This window comes from Colletotrichum siamense, assembly GCF_013390195.1.
Source record: "Colletotrichum siamense strain Cg363 chromosome Unknown KSG_Cg363_contig06, whole genome shotgun sequence".
Taxonomy (NCBI): Eukaryota; Fungi; Ascomycota; class Sordariomycetes; order Glomerellales; family Glomerellaceae; genus Colletotrichum; species Colletotrichum siamense.
Window position 1 is genome coordinate 1,011,682 of NW_023501019.1, and position 15,379 is coordinate 1,027,060.

Consider the following 15,379-nt stretch of genomic DNA (forward strand, 5'->3'; position numbering starts at 1 on the left):
AAGCCGATAGAAGAGTTTCATCTGCGGGCTCATCGTCATATCTCCACTCTGGTGCTGGAGGCTAGACTTTCAGGCTCGACGGACCTGTTCTGGATCGTCGTCACACAGCCACCTTGGCGCATCCGGCTTGATTTTATAAAGAGGCTCTGAAAAGCTCCATGAAGGTCATATCTCACAAGCCCATCCAGCACTGCACTACATCTCTCAACACTTTTTCGGCGATCTCATAGTTGTGATGGCCATCATGTCAGACGAACCTTTCACAGTTCTCATCGCCGGCGGCGGAATAGCCGGCCTGACGCTCGCAAGCATGCTCGAGAAGATCGGCGTCAACTACCTGATTCTCGAGGGTTATCGCGAGATGGCACCTCAAGTAGGTGCAAGCATCGGCATCCTTCCAAATGGTTGCCGCGTCCTGGACCAGATTGGCCTATACGACGAGATCAGAAAACTCATCGATGGCCCTCTCTACGAGACGTCTCTTCGCCATCCTAAAGGTAACATGGTCACCAACTACTTGAACGTTGGAGGTCAAGTACGCGAAAGGTAAGTGGAAATAGCCTGGCATGCCTGCGAGCATATTCCTGGACAGAGTTTGACATGTCTCCAGGCACGGATATGACACCGTCTTCGTGGACCGCCAAATGATCCTTGAAGTGTTGTGGCGCAACCTCAAGAATAAGGACAATATCCTTGTCAACAAAAAGGTGACAAAGGTCGAGCTTGAGCCATCGCGAGTCAAGGTGGAGACAGGCGATGGAAGTTTTTACTACGGAGACATCTTGGTCGGCGCAGATGGTGTCCACAGCAAGGTCAGAAATGAGATGTGGCGGCTTGCAGATGCTCTTGAGCCTGGCTATATTCCTGCCTCGGAGTACAAAGGTAAGTCTATGCCCACTGAACTCTGTGGGAACAGCGACTAACAGATGAAACAGAGTGTCTTCCCACGGTCTACAAGTGCATTTTCGGCATTTCCATCGACAAGAGCTGGGAGCCACAGACTGTGCAGACGAACTTGAACAAGGGCTACTCTTACCTCATCATCAGTGGACCTAAGAACCGTGTTTACTGGTTCCTGTTTGTTAACATGGGTACGACTCACTACGGCCCTGAGCTCCCCAGCTTCACCAAGAAAGACGAAGAGACCTTGGCAAATGAGCACATGAACGACAAGATTCTGGAGAACCGCACCTTCAGAGATTTGTACTCGACCAAGATCTCATCCGTGCTCACCCCTTTGCCCGAATATGTGTTCAAGAAGTGGCATTTCCAGCGCATCATGACCATTGGAGATGCGGCACACAAGGTGGGACATCCCTGCCATCTCATCAATCGCCACGTGATCATGCTGACCACCATCATTACAGTTCGAGCCAATTGCCGGCCAGGGAGGCAACAGTGCAATCGAGACCGCTGCTGTCCTCGTCTCAAACCTCGCAACTATGCTAAAGAGCAAGACGCGCCCGTCAGACATCACCTCGGCCGACATCAACGCCGTATTCACCAAGACCCAAGCGACACGGGAGGCACGAACCCAGGCGCTCGTGAAAGCATCTCACGAAGAACAGCGCTTCGCCGCCATGGAATCCCCTCTCCTGGAAGTGGTTGGTAATCACGTTGCTCCAATTCTTTCTCTCGACGAAAAGTGGGATCAGTGGTCCCAAAACATTGAGGGTGGGCACAAGCTCGAGATCATGGATGCTCCGAAGCGTCCCCATGCCGTCCCATTCCATGACGAGCTGGCCAGCACTCCTCTAACTCCGTCCTACATCCCCAAGATCACAGTCGCCGCCGCGCTGTGCGGTCTGCTCTACATTGCGCAACAGTCGCTTGTCCTGAACACGGGCCCAGAGGTTGTCGCTGTGAGCGCCTCGTTCGTTGGCGTGCCTGCAAAGACCACTTACACGGGGTTCCCATCAATCGACAATATCCTCGCCATCTTTGTCTGGGCTTTCTCGGAACAAGTCGCTGGTCCCGATCCCAACAGTAGGACTCAGTGCCTCTACTTCCTGATCAATTTGATCCCCATCATCTACATCTGGACGGTCGAAGGCTACCGTAACGGCAACGTTCATTCCTTGGTTTCCATCCCGTCCATCTTTGGTATCTACCAGCTGCTGGGAATAGGAAAGGTCGCGCCATTCTACTTCCTCCTCAGCGTGTACACAACCAGCAGAAGCGTCTACGCCCGCACGACCGGCCGTCCCGTTCCTTCTCATGTCGCCAAGGTCATCCTACCCGCTCTGTGTCTTGGATACGCCATCCCCACGGCCCTCATGTTCCTGCCCCACGAGGATGCCGTCACTCAGCAGAACGCCATCGCTTTCTGGCAACCATTCCCTGTCTACGTCTCGCTCCTCGCCTGGATCGGTTCAAAGTTTGTGTATGCCATGAAGCCCACCAAGACCCTCGATTGGGAAGCCCTCGAGAACAAGGACCTCCCTTACCTTCAGTCTGGCTACGCTTTCTGCTTCTTCGCCACTGCCGTCACCCACATCAGCACATTCCTGTACGCCGGTCTCAACGCCTCCGTCTCCATCTCTGAGTCCTTCTTTGGTCTTCCCCCTTGGGATGCGATGACTATCGCTGGGTTCTGGAAGTACGACATGGTGCTTTGCTTCGCCTCCGTCGCGGTCTGGCTTCTTTACAGCGTGTTCGAGATGAGAAGATTCGGATACATTACGACCTCGGCGGCTCTCAAGACCGTTGGACTGACCCTGGCCGGCAGTGTGCTTGTGGGACCTGCCGCCACGTATGCAGGCGTCTGGGCCTGGAGAGAGTCGGTCATTGCGAGCTATGGCAAGGCCGTGACCAAGGCGAAGGAAGACTAAGGGTGACATCCTATGTCAGTGGGCCTATCTCAGAACTTTGCGTACCTGTCTATTTTGAGCGCGTTATCTCTGTCGTGTATGAGTGGTGCAAATCTTTGTTGTTTAATTAGGCACGTCATGGCACGAATAGGTACTCTTCAAACTGGGTAGAAGATTGGTAATCAAGAGACATATCCTGGTGTAATTCTGAAATGTTCGCTTCTTTAGATAGTCCGCAATCAGGCAAGGCCGAGTCCTTCGCCCGGCGGTGCTGGTGACAGGGGCAGTTCAAGTCTTGGCTTTCTCGATGTTGCACACTTACCTCCACAAATGCTCCGACTTTCCGCCGCTAGAAGCCTGTCCAAGCCGAAGAATCGGCCGTCACCTTAAGTTTGCCCCTGTCCCAACGTCATCCATAGTGATATTAGGTCTTCACTAGGGCCAACCGGTTGAATACAAGCACGAGATGATGGCTGTGCTCCCAGATCAACCCCACTACGCTAATGCAACCCGATGACTTCCCGCAACTTTAACAAGGAGTCAGGGATGTAAGACATCCACACAAGCACTCATGCAGCTTGATGACATCCCACTCGTCGACTTCATCCTTCTGAATACCGGCAAATTACCAATCATGAAGTATCTTGGCGTGATGATGCTCGCGTGCCGAAATGGATTGGCGTTGCGCGGCCTCATCCGCTGATAATCTCAACGGCAGTTCTTGATTCTACCGACGATCTTGGCAATGCCCTCGACATGACTATAAGAAGGTCATATGCACATTACTTGAAGTCTGGACCTAGCTTCATCATCATTCACTTGTTACAATCGCTTAGCCGTGAATTCGGATATCATGGCCATCATTGGTAAAGCCATCACGGCATTCTGCCTCACAACTCTCCTCAACACAATGCCAGCCACCGCTCAAAACATGTCTTTCGGCGCCGACAACTTCTACCGCAGCGAGAATGTCACCCTACACCCAATCACCATCCAGACTCAGTTCAACACCACTGTCGCCGGTAACCTCTTCACCCCCAACAACCTCGCGCGCAATAGTACCTCCCCGGCCATCGTCGTCAGCCACCCCATGGGCGCCGTCAAGGAACAAAGCGCAAACCTCTATGCCACCAAGCTGGCCGAGCAGGGTTTCGTCACTGTGTCCATCGACATGCCCTTCTGGGGCGGCAGCTCAGGCGAGCCACGCAACGCCGTTGCTCCAGAGCTCTACGCTGAAGCTTTCAGCGCCACTGTAGACTACCTCGGCGGCCAATCCTTTGTCGACCGCGAGCGCATCGGCGGTCTGGGCATTTGCGGCAGCGGCTCCTTCGTCATCAGCGCAGCCAAGATCGACCCTCGCCTGAAGGCCGTCGCCACGGCGAGCATGTACGACATGGGTGCCGCCGCCCGCGACGGCTTGCAGAAGGCGCAGACCGTCGAGCAGCGCAAGGAGATCATTGCCTCAGCGGCCCAGCAGCGGTGGGTCGAAGCTGCCGGCGGCGAGACGGAGTACACCGGCGGCACCACCCACGAGCTCACTGAGGACACGCCTGCTGTCCAACGCGAGTTTTACGACTATTACCGCACCCCTCGCGGCGAGTTCACCCCTGAAGGCTCGTCTCCCAACCTCACCACGCATCCGACCCTCACCAGCATGGTCAAGTTCATGAACTTCTACCCGTTCAACGACATTGAGACGATCTCGCCCCGCCCCATGCTTTTCATCTCTGGCGATCAGGCGCACTCTCGCGAGTTCAGCGAGGCAGCCTATGCCCAGGCGGGCGAGCCGAAGGAGCTTGTTTGGGTTCCGGGTGCTGGACATGTTGATCTCTACGACCGCGTGGGGCTCATCCCGTTTGGCAAGCTTACCCAGTTCTTCCAGAATAACCTTGCCTAAATCCATTAGAGGAACAAGAGTTGACTCGTAACAATCCTCCGCTAGAATGTAAGAGTCATGTATGAATAGGCCTACATAGATCAAGCAATATACTTGTACATGCACGCGCTGTTGCGCGACCCTGCAGCGCTCTGACAAACCCTTCTGTCTCGGGAATACTTGCTCAAAATAGGCGTTTCCAGTTGACTCTCGTGATCCCCTGAGCTTCTTCTAAGCCTCATACTTCACCCCCAGCAACACCCAAGACTCAATGGTGACTTGTGCCACGAAGTGTCGGCCCTAAGGCCCGGACTTATCCCCATTTCGGCAATTCAGGTCCGAGAATATTTTCAGCGTCTCTATTGATCATGCTGTCATGACCATCTCGCGTTCGCAAACTGGCTGGCACTCTCCCTTGGATTGGGTGGGTCATTTGTGGAGAGTGTCAGCATGTTGCAGATGTCATCAAGTTGCAGCTCTGACCCGACCAATCGGACGGCTCACCGAAACCAAGCGCGGTGCTTTACTTACAACCCCAGATTCCACTTCAACATCAAGCAACGTCATAAGTTCCAAGAACAAGAATATGACTGTTAGTCTAAGACCTCATAAATGAACAATGTTCCGTTACCGCAAGAAGATGCCTCTCAGCCAAAGTCCTCAGATCCATCCAATAACATTCCAAGCCGTACCGATACATCACAATGTCCTTCTTCGAATACCCCCCGAAACCAAAGTCCTCCCTAGGCTACCATCGCATCCTCTCCCCGACAGCCTCCGTGAAGGTCTCCCCAATCTGCCTCGGCGGTATCGGCATCGGCCACTCCTGGTCCTCAATCTTCGGCAAGAACGAAGACCCCTTCGCCCTCCTCGACGCATACTTCGCCCTCGGCGGCAACTTCATCGACACCTCCAACATCTACAACTCAGAAGACTCGGAGCGCCTCATCGGAGAATGGATGGAGAAGCGTGGCGTGCGGGACCAGATCGTCTTGGCCACCAAATACACCGCGGGTTTCCGCTCGTACAACCGCGAGAAAGAACCACTGCAGAGTAATTTCACAGGGAATTCGGCCAAGAGCATGCACATCTCCGTCCGAGAGAGTTTGAAGAAGCTGAGGACGGACTACATTGATGTATTGTACGTGCACTGGTGGGATTGGGCCACAGGCGTGGAGGAGGTTATGAGGGGCCTGCATGCGCATGTCATGGCGAAGGAGGTGCTGTATCTGGGTGTGTCGAACACGCCGGCGTGGGTTGTTGTCAAGGCGAACGCATGTAAGTTCACCTTTAGAAATACCCGACACACAGCCATACTGACAGAAGGACTAGTCGCCCGCGCCAACGGTCTCACGCCCTTCTCGGTCTACCAAGGACGCTGGAACGCCGGCTTTCGCGACATGGAAGCGGAGATCATCCCAATGTGCGAGGATCAAGGCATGGCCATCGTTCCTTGGGCTGCTCTCGGCGGCGGCAAGTTCCTGACGGCTGGAGAAAGAGAGGCGCGCGACAAGGACCCCGACGCACGCAAGTCCTCTCACGGGCAGGAGGTCTCGGTCGCTCTCTGCGAGGCGCTCGAAAAGATTGCAAAAGAGAAGGGCGCGACTCTTCGATCGATCGTATGCTCTCCCATTCGTTAGAATTAAGATGTTGGAGGCTGACTTTCGACAGGCTCTAGCTTATCTGTTCCATCAATCTCCTTACGTCTTCCCAATCATCGGCGTCAACACTGTCGCCCACGTCGAGGCCATCCCCGAAGCAATTGGCATCGAGCTCTCCAAAGCAGATATCGATCTCATCCACGAAGCCTCCCCGTTCGATCCGCGATTCCCGATGAACTTTGCGTTTGGTTACATGAAGGGCGGGAAGTATGACTTGAGTCTCACGGCTGCGGATAACCAGCAGTACACTATCGCGGCGTGGATCGATGCGCCGCCGAAGCCATTGGTAAGTCAAGCTTCAAATCCATACATGTTTCTGGCTAACACCATTCAGCCATACAAACCTAGGAAGGTCTCGGAGACGGAGGCTTAGGAGTGATGTTGCGTTCCTTTGCATGAACGAGGAGTCTTCTGGCTAGGTTTGAGTGCATCCATCGGGAAGTTCAGCGACGGAAAAACGTACCAGCATTGCCAATCATACAGGACACGTTCTGACTCACAGATCTCATATTCCAAATGTCAGGTTTTCGTCGAATTTTGCTTGAATATTTTACACACTCGGCCCCACCGTACGGGACCGATGACGCCGTGCCCCGGAGAGCACCGGTCATCTCACCCCGATGTACCCCATAAGCCGGCGGGATACTTGCTTGCACTGGATACCAAATGGAGTAACCCCAACTACATCATGGCCCAATAGCATGCTACCTTGAGTCAGTATTGTCCTACCATCCACAGTGACAAATTCCCGGAGATCTGGAAATGCATTTTTATTCTCCATCCACAGAGAAAACCCAGCACAAGTCCACGGTATTCTAAGCCCTGCATCAAATAAACACGCATGACTAGCCTCACCCGACCTTTCAATGAGAAATGCCGCCAAAAGAGGCTTAGACGCCGCAAGAGTCGGGACTTGACGGACCCATACGGGCATCACGAGCGGCCACAAAATGATTCCGAAGTCAGATCTGGACAACTCCGCGGACCTTCCCGCCCCTTCCCGCTCCATGTCAGCACATCATCGGCCAACAAATCCCTGCAAGCCATGTTTTTTGTGTCCTACCAAGTACATTGTCCCTGGGAATGCAGTGTCTTCTCCAGCGGTACTGGCCAACCGGGTCATCCGTATTACAATTTGAATTTGTTGACGTCGCGGAGTGTCGCTCGCTCACCATCAGACCACAACCCATCATGAGATGGGACTGTCGCCCACCGGTTGAAGCCTGTGCTTTTGAGATCTAGACTTCAGTGACGTAGTTTTCAAAATTGTAGAAAGAGTATAAAATGTTAACATAGCCTCGCCAAAATGCGTTCGTGATCAGGGACATCATCGAGCAACTCACAGTCTCATTCATGATTTCTACATCCCGCCTACTCAGGTCTTCCAAGATCACTCCAGCCCTCAGAAACACCCTCTCAGCCCGCAAAATGGCAACCTCCGAGCCCCCTTCTTTCCCCTTCAACCGCGCCTCCGGCCTAGAGCCGCCAGCAGAATACACCCGCCTCCGCGCCTCAGACCCCGTGTCCCGCGTCAAGCTCTTTGACGGCTCACTGGCATGGCTGGTGACCAAGTACAAGGACGTCTGCGCCGTGGCCACGGATACCCGATTGTCCAAGGTAAACTCTCCTCCAAGCCCGTGAAATCGCACAAGCCATTGACATGATGCAATCCAGGAACGCACGAGGCCCGGTTTCCCAGAGCTCAGCGCCGGCGGCAAAGCAGCCGCCAAGAACAAGCCCACCTTCGTCGACATGGATCCTCCCGCGCACATGCGCCAGCGGTCCATGGTTGAACCTCTCTTCGTTGCCGAGCATGTGGAGACGATGAAGCCGTACATCCAGAGGACCGTAGATCAGCTGCTTGATCAGATGGTAGCTAAGGGATGCGAGGAGCCAGTCGATCTCATTGATAACTTTGCCTTACCGGTGCCTTCATATGTAAGCAAACCCGCTTTGTTCATCTTAAAGCCGGTTTCACGGAGCTGACATGAATTCCTGGAAGATCATCTACACCATCCTCGGAGTCCCGTTTGAAGACCTCGAGTACCTCACCCAGCAAAACGCGATCCGCACAAACGGCAGTGGCACCGCTCTCCAAGCTCAAGCTGCCAACCAGTAAGCCACTCAATTTGATGCATTTTCTATCGACTTGCTCACACATCCTTCAGGGAACTGCTCGACTACCTCGCCAACCTCGTCGACAAGCGTTCTGAACAGCCCAAGGACGACCTCATCAGCAAGCTCGTCGTCGAGCAGCTCAGGCCTGGCCACATTGAAAAGTCCGATGCTGTGCAGATTGCTTTCTTGCTGTTGGTAGCAGGCAACGCCACGATGGTGAACATGATTGCGCTCGTAAGTATCCTTCCCTTCCAATTTCTGCAGCCGACGGCTGATACGAGCCAGGGCGTGATCGAACTCCTCCGCAACCCGACACAACTCGCCGATCTTGAGTCAGACCCCTCCCTCTCGAAGGCGTTTGTCGAAGAGCTCTGCAGGTATCACACCGGCTCGTCGATGGCGATGAAGAGAGTGGCAAAAGAGGACATTGTCCTCGGCGGCCAGGTACGTTATCTCAACACCTCCAGCTTTTCTGTCGCCAAACATGTGAGCTGAGATCACGCAGACCATCAAAGCAGGCGAAGGCATCATCGCCGCCAACGCCTCCGGCAACCGCGACGAAGACGTCTTCCCGGACCCGGACGTCTTCAACATGCACCGCACCCCGGATCCCAACCATGCTCTGGGGTTCGGCTTCGGCCCGCACCGGTGCATTGCCGAACCTCTGGCACGCGCCGAGATGGAGGTCGTCTTTGGTAAGCGGACTTCTCCTGTCTTTCTAGTTCCGTCACGTAACTTCCCCACGAACACTCCGTCAACTGTCTCTCCCCTCCCTTCTCCACGCCAGTATCCCACGGAAAGGCAGGCATCAAGCTCTGAGAGCAGCTTACTAACGTGTCGACCCAGCCACCCTCTTCCACAAGCTGCCCAACCTTAAGATCGCCGTTCCAATCTCCGAGCTGGAGTTCACACCCCTTCACAAGGACGTCGGCGCGGTGAAGCTCCCAGTGACATGGTAAACGCTGTCATCCACACCCCTAGCACGGGTATTACACGGGTCTGAGGGGTTGAAAGTAAGGCGTTGGGTGCGTGCTCAAAGTAGGGCGTAGGAAAGCCAAAGCATCGTACACGAGTGGCTTGGTGACCTTTGACAGAGCAATTCCTCTCGTGGGGCGGAACCCCTCATTTCCTCTCCTCTCCTCATTACAGTAGTCCGGGTTTCCATGTTATCCAGATCTATCTCGGCGGAAGATAGTAAACAAAACATCAGACGATCGCACAGAGTTCAGCAGGTCAGCACCCAGCATGACCCAAATACATTGGTGAAACGCGGCTCCAAAGTCTTTTACGGGTGATTCCATCCCAACTTCTGGACCCCCTCAACCTTGAACGGAACCGAGATCGGCCAGTAGTGCTTTGGAGAAGGTCCAGCAGCTTGGTCGAGAAGAGCTAGGAGAGTGGAAGGTTGGGCTTATAAAGAGGTGACAGCTCAGTTGACATGCTCGGTTGGAACCATTCATAGACACGAATACGGAGCATCCATTGATGTCACAGAAAGTACAGTACAACTTCAGAAACGAAACAACTGATACAAGAACTTCAAGATGCAGGCAGTAGATAATACAATTCTCATGGGGGAGAGAAACAGGCAGGCTCCGTGGTACACGCCAACCATGGAGAAGGAAATCTCGCCAGAAACGAGAGATCTCCTCGAGAACTACGCTCACGTTGCGCCCGAAGACATCCAGGATCACATCATGACAATGGTCAGTACCCGTCCCCCCTCTCACCCCAAGCACATCTCTTCTAACAGCTCACACCCCACAGCGCGACAAGATCTGGGAAGTCTTCCCCTACCCCTGCGTGGGCCACTTCTCCTTCCTGGACCTCAACCTCCGCCACCGGGCCGTCTACCCTTCGCTCGTCGCGCGCCTGCAGGAGCCCGGGGCGCGGCACCTCGAGGTGGCCTGCTGCATCGGCCAGGACCTGCGCAAGATGGTCTACGACGGCGTGCCCTCGGAGAACATCACCGCCATCGAGATCGAGCAGGGCTACATCGACGCCGGCTACGACCTCTTCCGCGACAGGGACACCCTTAAGACCACCTTCGTCAACGCCGACATGCTCGACGACAAGAGCGCGAAGCTCAACGCGCTCGAGGGCCAGTTCGACTCGGCGCACCTGGGGCTGTGCCTGCACCTGTGGAACAGGGGGGACCAGATGACGGTGCTGAGGCGGGTGATCCGTTTGCTGAAGCAGAAGCCGGGTGTGGTCATGGTAGGACACGCGGTTGGGCACGCGGACGGGTTGGAGTTGCCGGGCATGTTTAATAAGCCCAGCCTGCGGCATAACCTGCAGACGTGGGAGAGCATGTGGGTTGACATATCCAAGGCGACGGGCACGCGGTGGAAGCTCAAGACGGAGGTGAGCGATCAGATTGGAACCATGGATGGGCCTGGGGCGAAGAAGCCAGCGTGGTGGGATAAGGACTGGCGCTTTGTCGCGTTTGAAGTCACAAGAGAGGAGTAGACAAGAGTCCAACAACTTTAACAGAAAAGAAAAGACATGTCACGGTAGATAGGACAAGTTTGGGGACGATGACAGTGTCATGAAGCATTTCCTTTGCTAGCCTAGGGCCATGGCCCGATTCATAAACCCGATTCCGGTTCCCAAACCATGCCTGAAAGGACAACTTTTTCATCCACTGCTCGTAAACGCCATCATGCCCAACACATCCCTGCGGTAGCCGACTTAAGCGGTCTTGGCGACGGTGGGGACGATCTTCTTGCCGTCCTTGTTGTAGCGGACGCGGGGAGGGGGAGCACGGTTGCGGCGGCCGACGACGGAACGGACACTGCGAGGGAAGGTCAGCATTACACGGTCTCAGCACGAGTCCGCTAAAGACCGATTCCTCTTGCGAGGGAAGGGTCGAGGGACAACGGAGGGTGGGAGCTTCGAGTAGAGCCAAGGTTCTTCTGTAGCGCCTGCTGACCACCGGCACGGGGGCCGGGGCGCGCAGTCGTCGCTCCCGCGGACGAACGTACCGGACAATCTTGCCGTGAATGGCGCAAGAGACACAGTACTGCAGCTTCAGGTACATCTTGGGTACGGTGTACTCCGCGAAGACGGAGGCGTCCGAGATATCACCTGTCGGACTGTTAGTTAATTGATCGAGTAGGGAAGGGAGGGGAGGTAGGCGTACGGATAGCAGCAGACTCGACCATGTTGCGGATGGTGAAGCGCTTGATGGCCTTGTCCTTGGGCGTGCAGCGCGAGCAGTTGCTGCAGCGGATGGGCTTGACGTGGCCGCGGCCCTTCTTGTTGCGTCCGCTGTAGGTTCACTAAAGTCAGCAATCGTGATTCCGCGAGTCGATTGTGTCAAGGCCTCAACGGCGACAGCGACGTCGACGGCGAGCCGGGCTCATGATATTGTTCGCATGGCAATCGTCGCCGACGTCGAAGCCACGCTCGAGGGCAGAGAGGGGACGGGAGGGTCGTACTTGTTCTTTCTCTTCTTGACCATTTTGGCGACGTCTGCTGGGTGATTAGTATCCGTGGAGAGGAGAAGGAAGAAGGAGGAGGAATTTCGCGGCAGACATACTTGAGGTTTTCACTCGACTTGCTGAGTCAAGATTTCCGTTTGGTGGGCTGGGCCTCTGCGAACTGTCGACGCAATGGTGGATAACGAGAAGTGGTTGCAGGCGAAGGAGGGCTGGTCGCAAGGGCTGGCTCGAGATCCACCAAGACCGGGGACGACCAGAGGGAAAAAGGCACACCAGAAAAAAAAAGAGAGCCATTTTCGCGCGCACAAGTCCATTTCCATAGGCCCCCACAGCCAATCACCGTCCCCCAATGCCGTGCCCTCGCTTGTCTGAAGCCCATGCCCCGCTTTTCTCAACCCCAGGGCCCCAGCACCGCGGCCGTCGGTTTTCCCGTGAAGAGGCCGCGCCGACCACCATTTTCCCATTTAATTTTCTCTCCATCCCACCCCAAACCCATCTGAGGATTTGCTTAGGAAGGCAATAGTCATATTGTCGAGGTACGTCTGAAGATGCTTCTGCTCCCTCTTTGCTGGCCGTGAGCGCCCTCTTCCCACTTCTCTCGATATCGTTCACGTCTCTGGCTTGTCGAGTTCTCTGCGGCGGCGTCGCCCTCGCCTCCTGACGCAATCGCGAAATCGAAAGCGTCGGTTGTGCGGCGCAGCGGCCACGCCCACCACTGTCGACAAATCCAGCGAAGCGTGTGTGCGTGCGCGCGACGTTGTGACATTCATCGCCATCACCACCGCTACCCTTCGCCTCGACAAATTGCCTCCCCGCCAGGAACACAAGCCAGAGACCGAGAAGAATCGAGAGAAGCCCAGGCAGGGCGCCTCATCAGGCCGGCACCACAACCAGCAGTGTGCCAGAAAACTAACCTCACACAAGTAGGCAATCATGCAGATCTTCGTCAAGACCCTCACGGGTAAGACTATCACCCTTGAGGTGGAGTCTTCCGACACCATCGACAATGTCAAGTCCAAGATCCAGGACAAGGAGGGCATCCCCCCCGACCAGCAGCGCCTGATCTTCGCCGGAAAGCAGCTCGAGGACGGCCGCACCCTCTCCGACTACAACATCCAGAAGGAGAGCACCCTCCACCTCGTCCTGCGCCTGCGTGGAGGTGCCAAGAAGCGCAAGAAGAAGGTCTACACCACCCCCAAGAAGATCAAGCACAAGCGCAAGAAGACCAAGTTGGCCGTCCTCAAGTACTACAAGGTCGACTCCGACGGCAAGATTGAGCGTCTCCGCCGCGAGTGCCCCTCCGACACCGTATGTTTTCCTCTTTTGCTTCTTCTCACCAACACATTACTAACTCTTATCCAGTGCGGTGCCGGTGTTTTCATGGCTGCCATGAACGACCGCCAGTACTGCGGCCGCTGCCACCTTACCTACGTCTTCGACAAGAAGGAGTAAGCTTGTTGCCAGTGTTTCGCGGATGTGAAGGATAAAAAAGGCTTGTTTGGGAGGAATGGTTTCCAGGGTTAGCATTCTAGTCGGCAGGAAGCCGCACAAAAAGGGGCGTTGATGTAGATACCACCACATCACTGGCTGGCAATGACGATGCAAAATTCACGACACTCATGACCATTCCTCCACCACCGGTTCATCCTGCTGTGACATTGTGATTTGTGACATTCCATTCCAAATTGCTACAACTTTGTGGTATCTAATTGTTCGGGAACCCGTTCCTCAAATTCTCGTACTTCGTCTCCGGGTACGTGATGCAGTTGTCCCGCCTCTGCAACGAGTGCGGTCCGCCAAAGGCATGCACGACGGTGCCGATAAGAGACTCATGGCCGGGCTTATCGGCGCTGCTCTCCCACCACATGCCGCCTCCGAGACCCCACCCCCTGATGTAGTCTCCCTTCTTCCGCGCCAGGTGCTGGTTGTCGTAGCTGATCATCTTCCTCCTGCCGGCATCGTAGGAATAGCTCGCCCCGGTCTCCTCGTCGACGTACTCCTGCGAGCCGGGCAGCGGCAGCACCTTGTAATCAAACACGCCATTCTCCCAGCTTCCCTCACCGATGCCAGAGTACGGCGCCCCGGGACCGTCCGTGTTCTCAAAGGCACGGCCGTACAGCGGCATGCCCAGCACGATCTTTGTGGGGTTCACGCCGTGCGAGGTATAATACGACAGCGCGGCAGCCGTGCTGAAGGGCGTGGATCTCGGGTTTCTGTTGCAGGGCTGCAGGTTCGCCTGGTGGCCGGCAGTGCTGTCCCAGGAGCCCGCGTAATCATACGCCATCAGGTTCCAAAAGTCGAGGAGACGGTCCATGGCGGGGAGGTTCATCTTCTCATAGTTCTGCGCGCCGGCGGGGCACGCGACAGTCAGCTCGAAGTGGTACCACTGCGGCAGCGTCGATGCGTACGCATCCATGGCGTCGCGGGTCGCCTGCAGCAGGGCCACAAAGTCGGACGCCTCGGCCTGGTTCTGCGGGTATTCCCAGTCTATATCGATGCCGTCGAAGCCGAGGTTCTTGATCAGGTCGACGCAGCTGCGGGCGAAGGTGTCGCGGCCCTGCGGGGTGCTGGCGGGGTTCTTGAAGTTGGAGGAGTATGTCCAGCCGCCGACGGAGAGCAGGACCTTGAGGTTGCGGTTGCGGCGCTTGAGGAGGTTGAGCTGCTTCAGACAGCCGTAGAGGTTTGTGCCGACGTCGTTCCAGCTGTCACCCTCCCAGTGGATGTCGGTGTCGGCCCAGCCGTCGGTGAGGTGGACCTCGCCCGTGTCGGAGCGGACGTTGGCGAAGGCATAGAGGATGTGGGTGAGGTTCTCGACGGGGAGGTCTTGGGGGCGGTGCTTGCGGGCGTAGATTGCCCTAGAGAGGTCAGTTTGGTCAGACAAGAGAAAGGAACCAGGAGAGTTACCAGTTGACAAAGTAGGCTACCGAACGGAAGCCTGGACCGCCGCCCATGTTGTCTTCAGCGGGTGATTTGAAGCTGGGGAGCGGGGCTCGGGAGAAGAGGTCTGTGTAGGTGTGCGTGAGGAAGAGCGTGGCGAGAAGAACTGCGATCGAGGTGAGGATGCAGGTCGGGCGCTGGAAATGCATACAGTTGGGTTATATGCCAAGGTACAATGCGAGAGGGACAGAGATGATGCAAGCAGCAGATGGGAACTGGTGGTTCTTATTGCTGACGACGAGCTAGGTAGCTGTTTGGCCAAGATTCTTTACACGTGTAGACGGACACGAATTACACGAATGGCAGTGCTGAGCTACGTGCAGTGTGCTGCGATGCAGGTGGTGCAGCTCCATCAGATGGGATCCCTCGCCCAGAGGACAGGACCTGAGAGAGGCAGCCCTACTGGAGCCCCGCGGTGGACAGACAGACGAATGGCACTGCCCCTCCCCCTCCCTGCGCCATGAGCTGTAATGTACGTAAAGTGCCAGGACGGGAGCAACGTGCCGTAACGCTGGTGCAATGCCGCAGCTGCTG

General features: G+C 55.6%; 8 protein-coding genes across 8 annotated transcripts; 6 read left to right on the forward strand and 2 right to left on the reverse strand.

Annotated features, from left to right (window-relative positions):
• Nucleotides 1-244: 244 nt before the first annotated feature.
• andE-0 (FAD-dependent monooxygenase andE) lies at nt 245-2,831 on the forward strand (the record flags this gene model as incomplete). Its single annotated transcript, XM_036641132.1, has 4 exons — nt 245-546; nt 611-882; nt 936-1,306; nt 1,368-2,831. 4 exons carry the CDS (start codon nt 245-247, stop codon nt 2,829-2,831), a joined length of 2,409 nt encoding a protein of 802 aa, XP_036493522.1.
• An 889-nt stretch (nt 2,832-3,720) lies between these two features.
• CGCS363_v009284 (Uncharacterized protein) lies at nt 3,721-4,707 on the forward strand (the record flags this gene model as incomplete). The annotated part of the gene is made up of 1 exon (XM_036641133.1): nt 3,721-4,707. The coding sequence occupies one exon, from the start codon at nt 3,721-3,723 to the stop codon at nt 4,705-4,707; it is 987 nt and encodes a 328-aa protein (XP_036493529.1).
• Nucleotides 4,708-5,390: 683 nt separating this feature from the next.
• aflE (Norsolorinic acid reductase A) lies at nt 5,391-6,720 on the forward strand (the record flags this gene model as incomplete). Its single annotated transcript, XM_036641134.1, has 4 exons — nt 5,391-5,964; nt 6,019-6,305; nt 6,358-6,633; nt 6,682-6,720. The coding sequence occupies 4 exons, from the start codon at nt 5,391-5,393 to the stop codon at nt 6,718-6,720; spliced, it is 1,176 nt and encodes a 391-aa protein (XP_036493528.1).
• A 1,055-nt stretch (nt 6,721-7,775) lies between these two features.
• On the forward strand, nt 7,776-9,424 carry CYP55A3 (Cytochrome P450 55A3; the record flags this gene model as incomplete). Its single annotated transcript, XM_036641135.1, has 7 exons — nt 7,776-7,964; nt 8,022-8,285; nt 8,350-8,462; nt 8,516-8,699; nt 8,751-8,909; nt 8,971-9,160; nt 9,312-9,424. 7 exons carry the CDS (start codon nt 7,776-7,778, stop codon nt 9,422-9,424), a joined length of 1,212 nt encoding a protein of 403 aa, XP_036493527.1.
• Nucleotides 9,425-10,078: 654 nt separating this feature from the next.
• trt5-0 (Methyltransferase trt5) lies at nt 10,079-10,934 on the forward strand (the record flags this gene model as incomplete). The annotated part of the gene is made up of 2 exons (XM_036641136.1): nt 10,079-10,171; nt 10,233-10,934. The coding sequence occupies 2 exons, from the start codon at nt 10,079-10,081 to the stop codon at nt 10,932-10,934; spliced, it is 795 nt and encodes a 264-aa protein (XP_036493526.1).
• Nucleotides 10,935-11,156: 222 nt separating this feature from the next.
• Nucleotides 11,157-12,202, reverse strand: rps-26 (40S ribosomal protein S26E; the record flags this gene model as incomplete). The annotated part of the gene is made up of 5 exons (XM_036641137.1): nt 11,157-11,259; nt 11,450-11,552; nt 11,608-11,735; nt 11,906-11,939; nt 12,007-12,202. The coding sequence occupies 5 exons, from the start codon at nt 12,200-12,202 to the stop codon at nt 11,157-11,159; spliced, it is 564 nt and encodes a 187-aa protein (XP_036493531.1).
• A 639-nt stretch (nt 12,203-12,841) lies between these two features.
• On the forward strand, nt 12,842-13,360 carry ubi::crp-6 (Ubiquitin-40S ribosomal protein S27a; the record flags this gene model as incomplete). The annotated part of the gene is made up of 2 exons (XM_036641138.1): nt 12,842-13,216; nt 13,271-13,360. The coding sequence occupies 2 exons, from the start codon at nt 12,842-12,844 to the stop codon at nt 13,358-13,360; spliced, it is 465 nt and encodes a 154-aa protein (XP_036493530.1).
• A 253-nt stretch (nt 13,361-13,613) lies between these two features.
• CTS1-2 (Endochitinase 1) lies at nt 13,614-14,994 on the reverse strand (the record flags this gene model as incomplete). Its single annotated transcript, XM_036641139.1, has 2 exons — nt 13,614-14,763; nt 14,813-14,994. The coding sequence occupies 2 exons, from the start codon at nt 14,992-14,994 to the stop codon at nt 13,614-13,616; spliced, it is 1,332 nt and encodes a 443-aa protein (XP_036492855.1).
• Between the last annotated feature and the right edge of the window lie 385 nt (nt 14,995-15,379).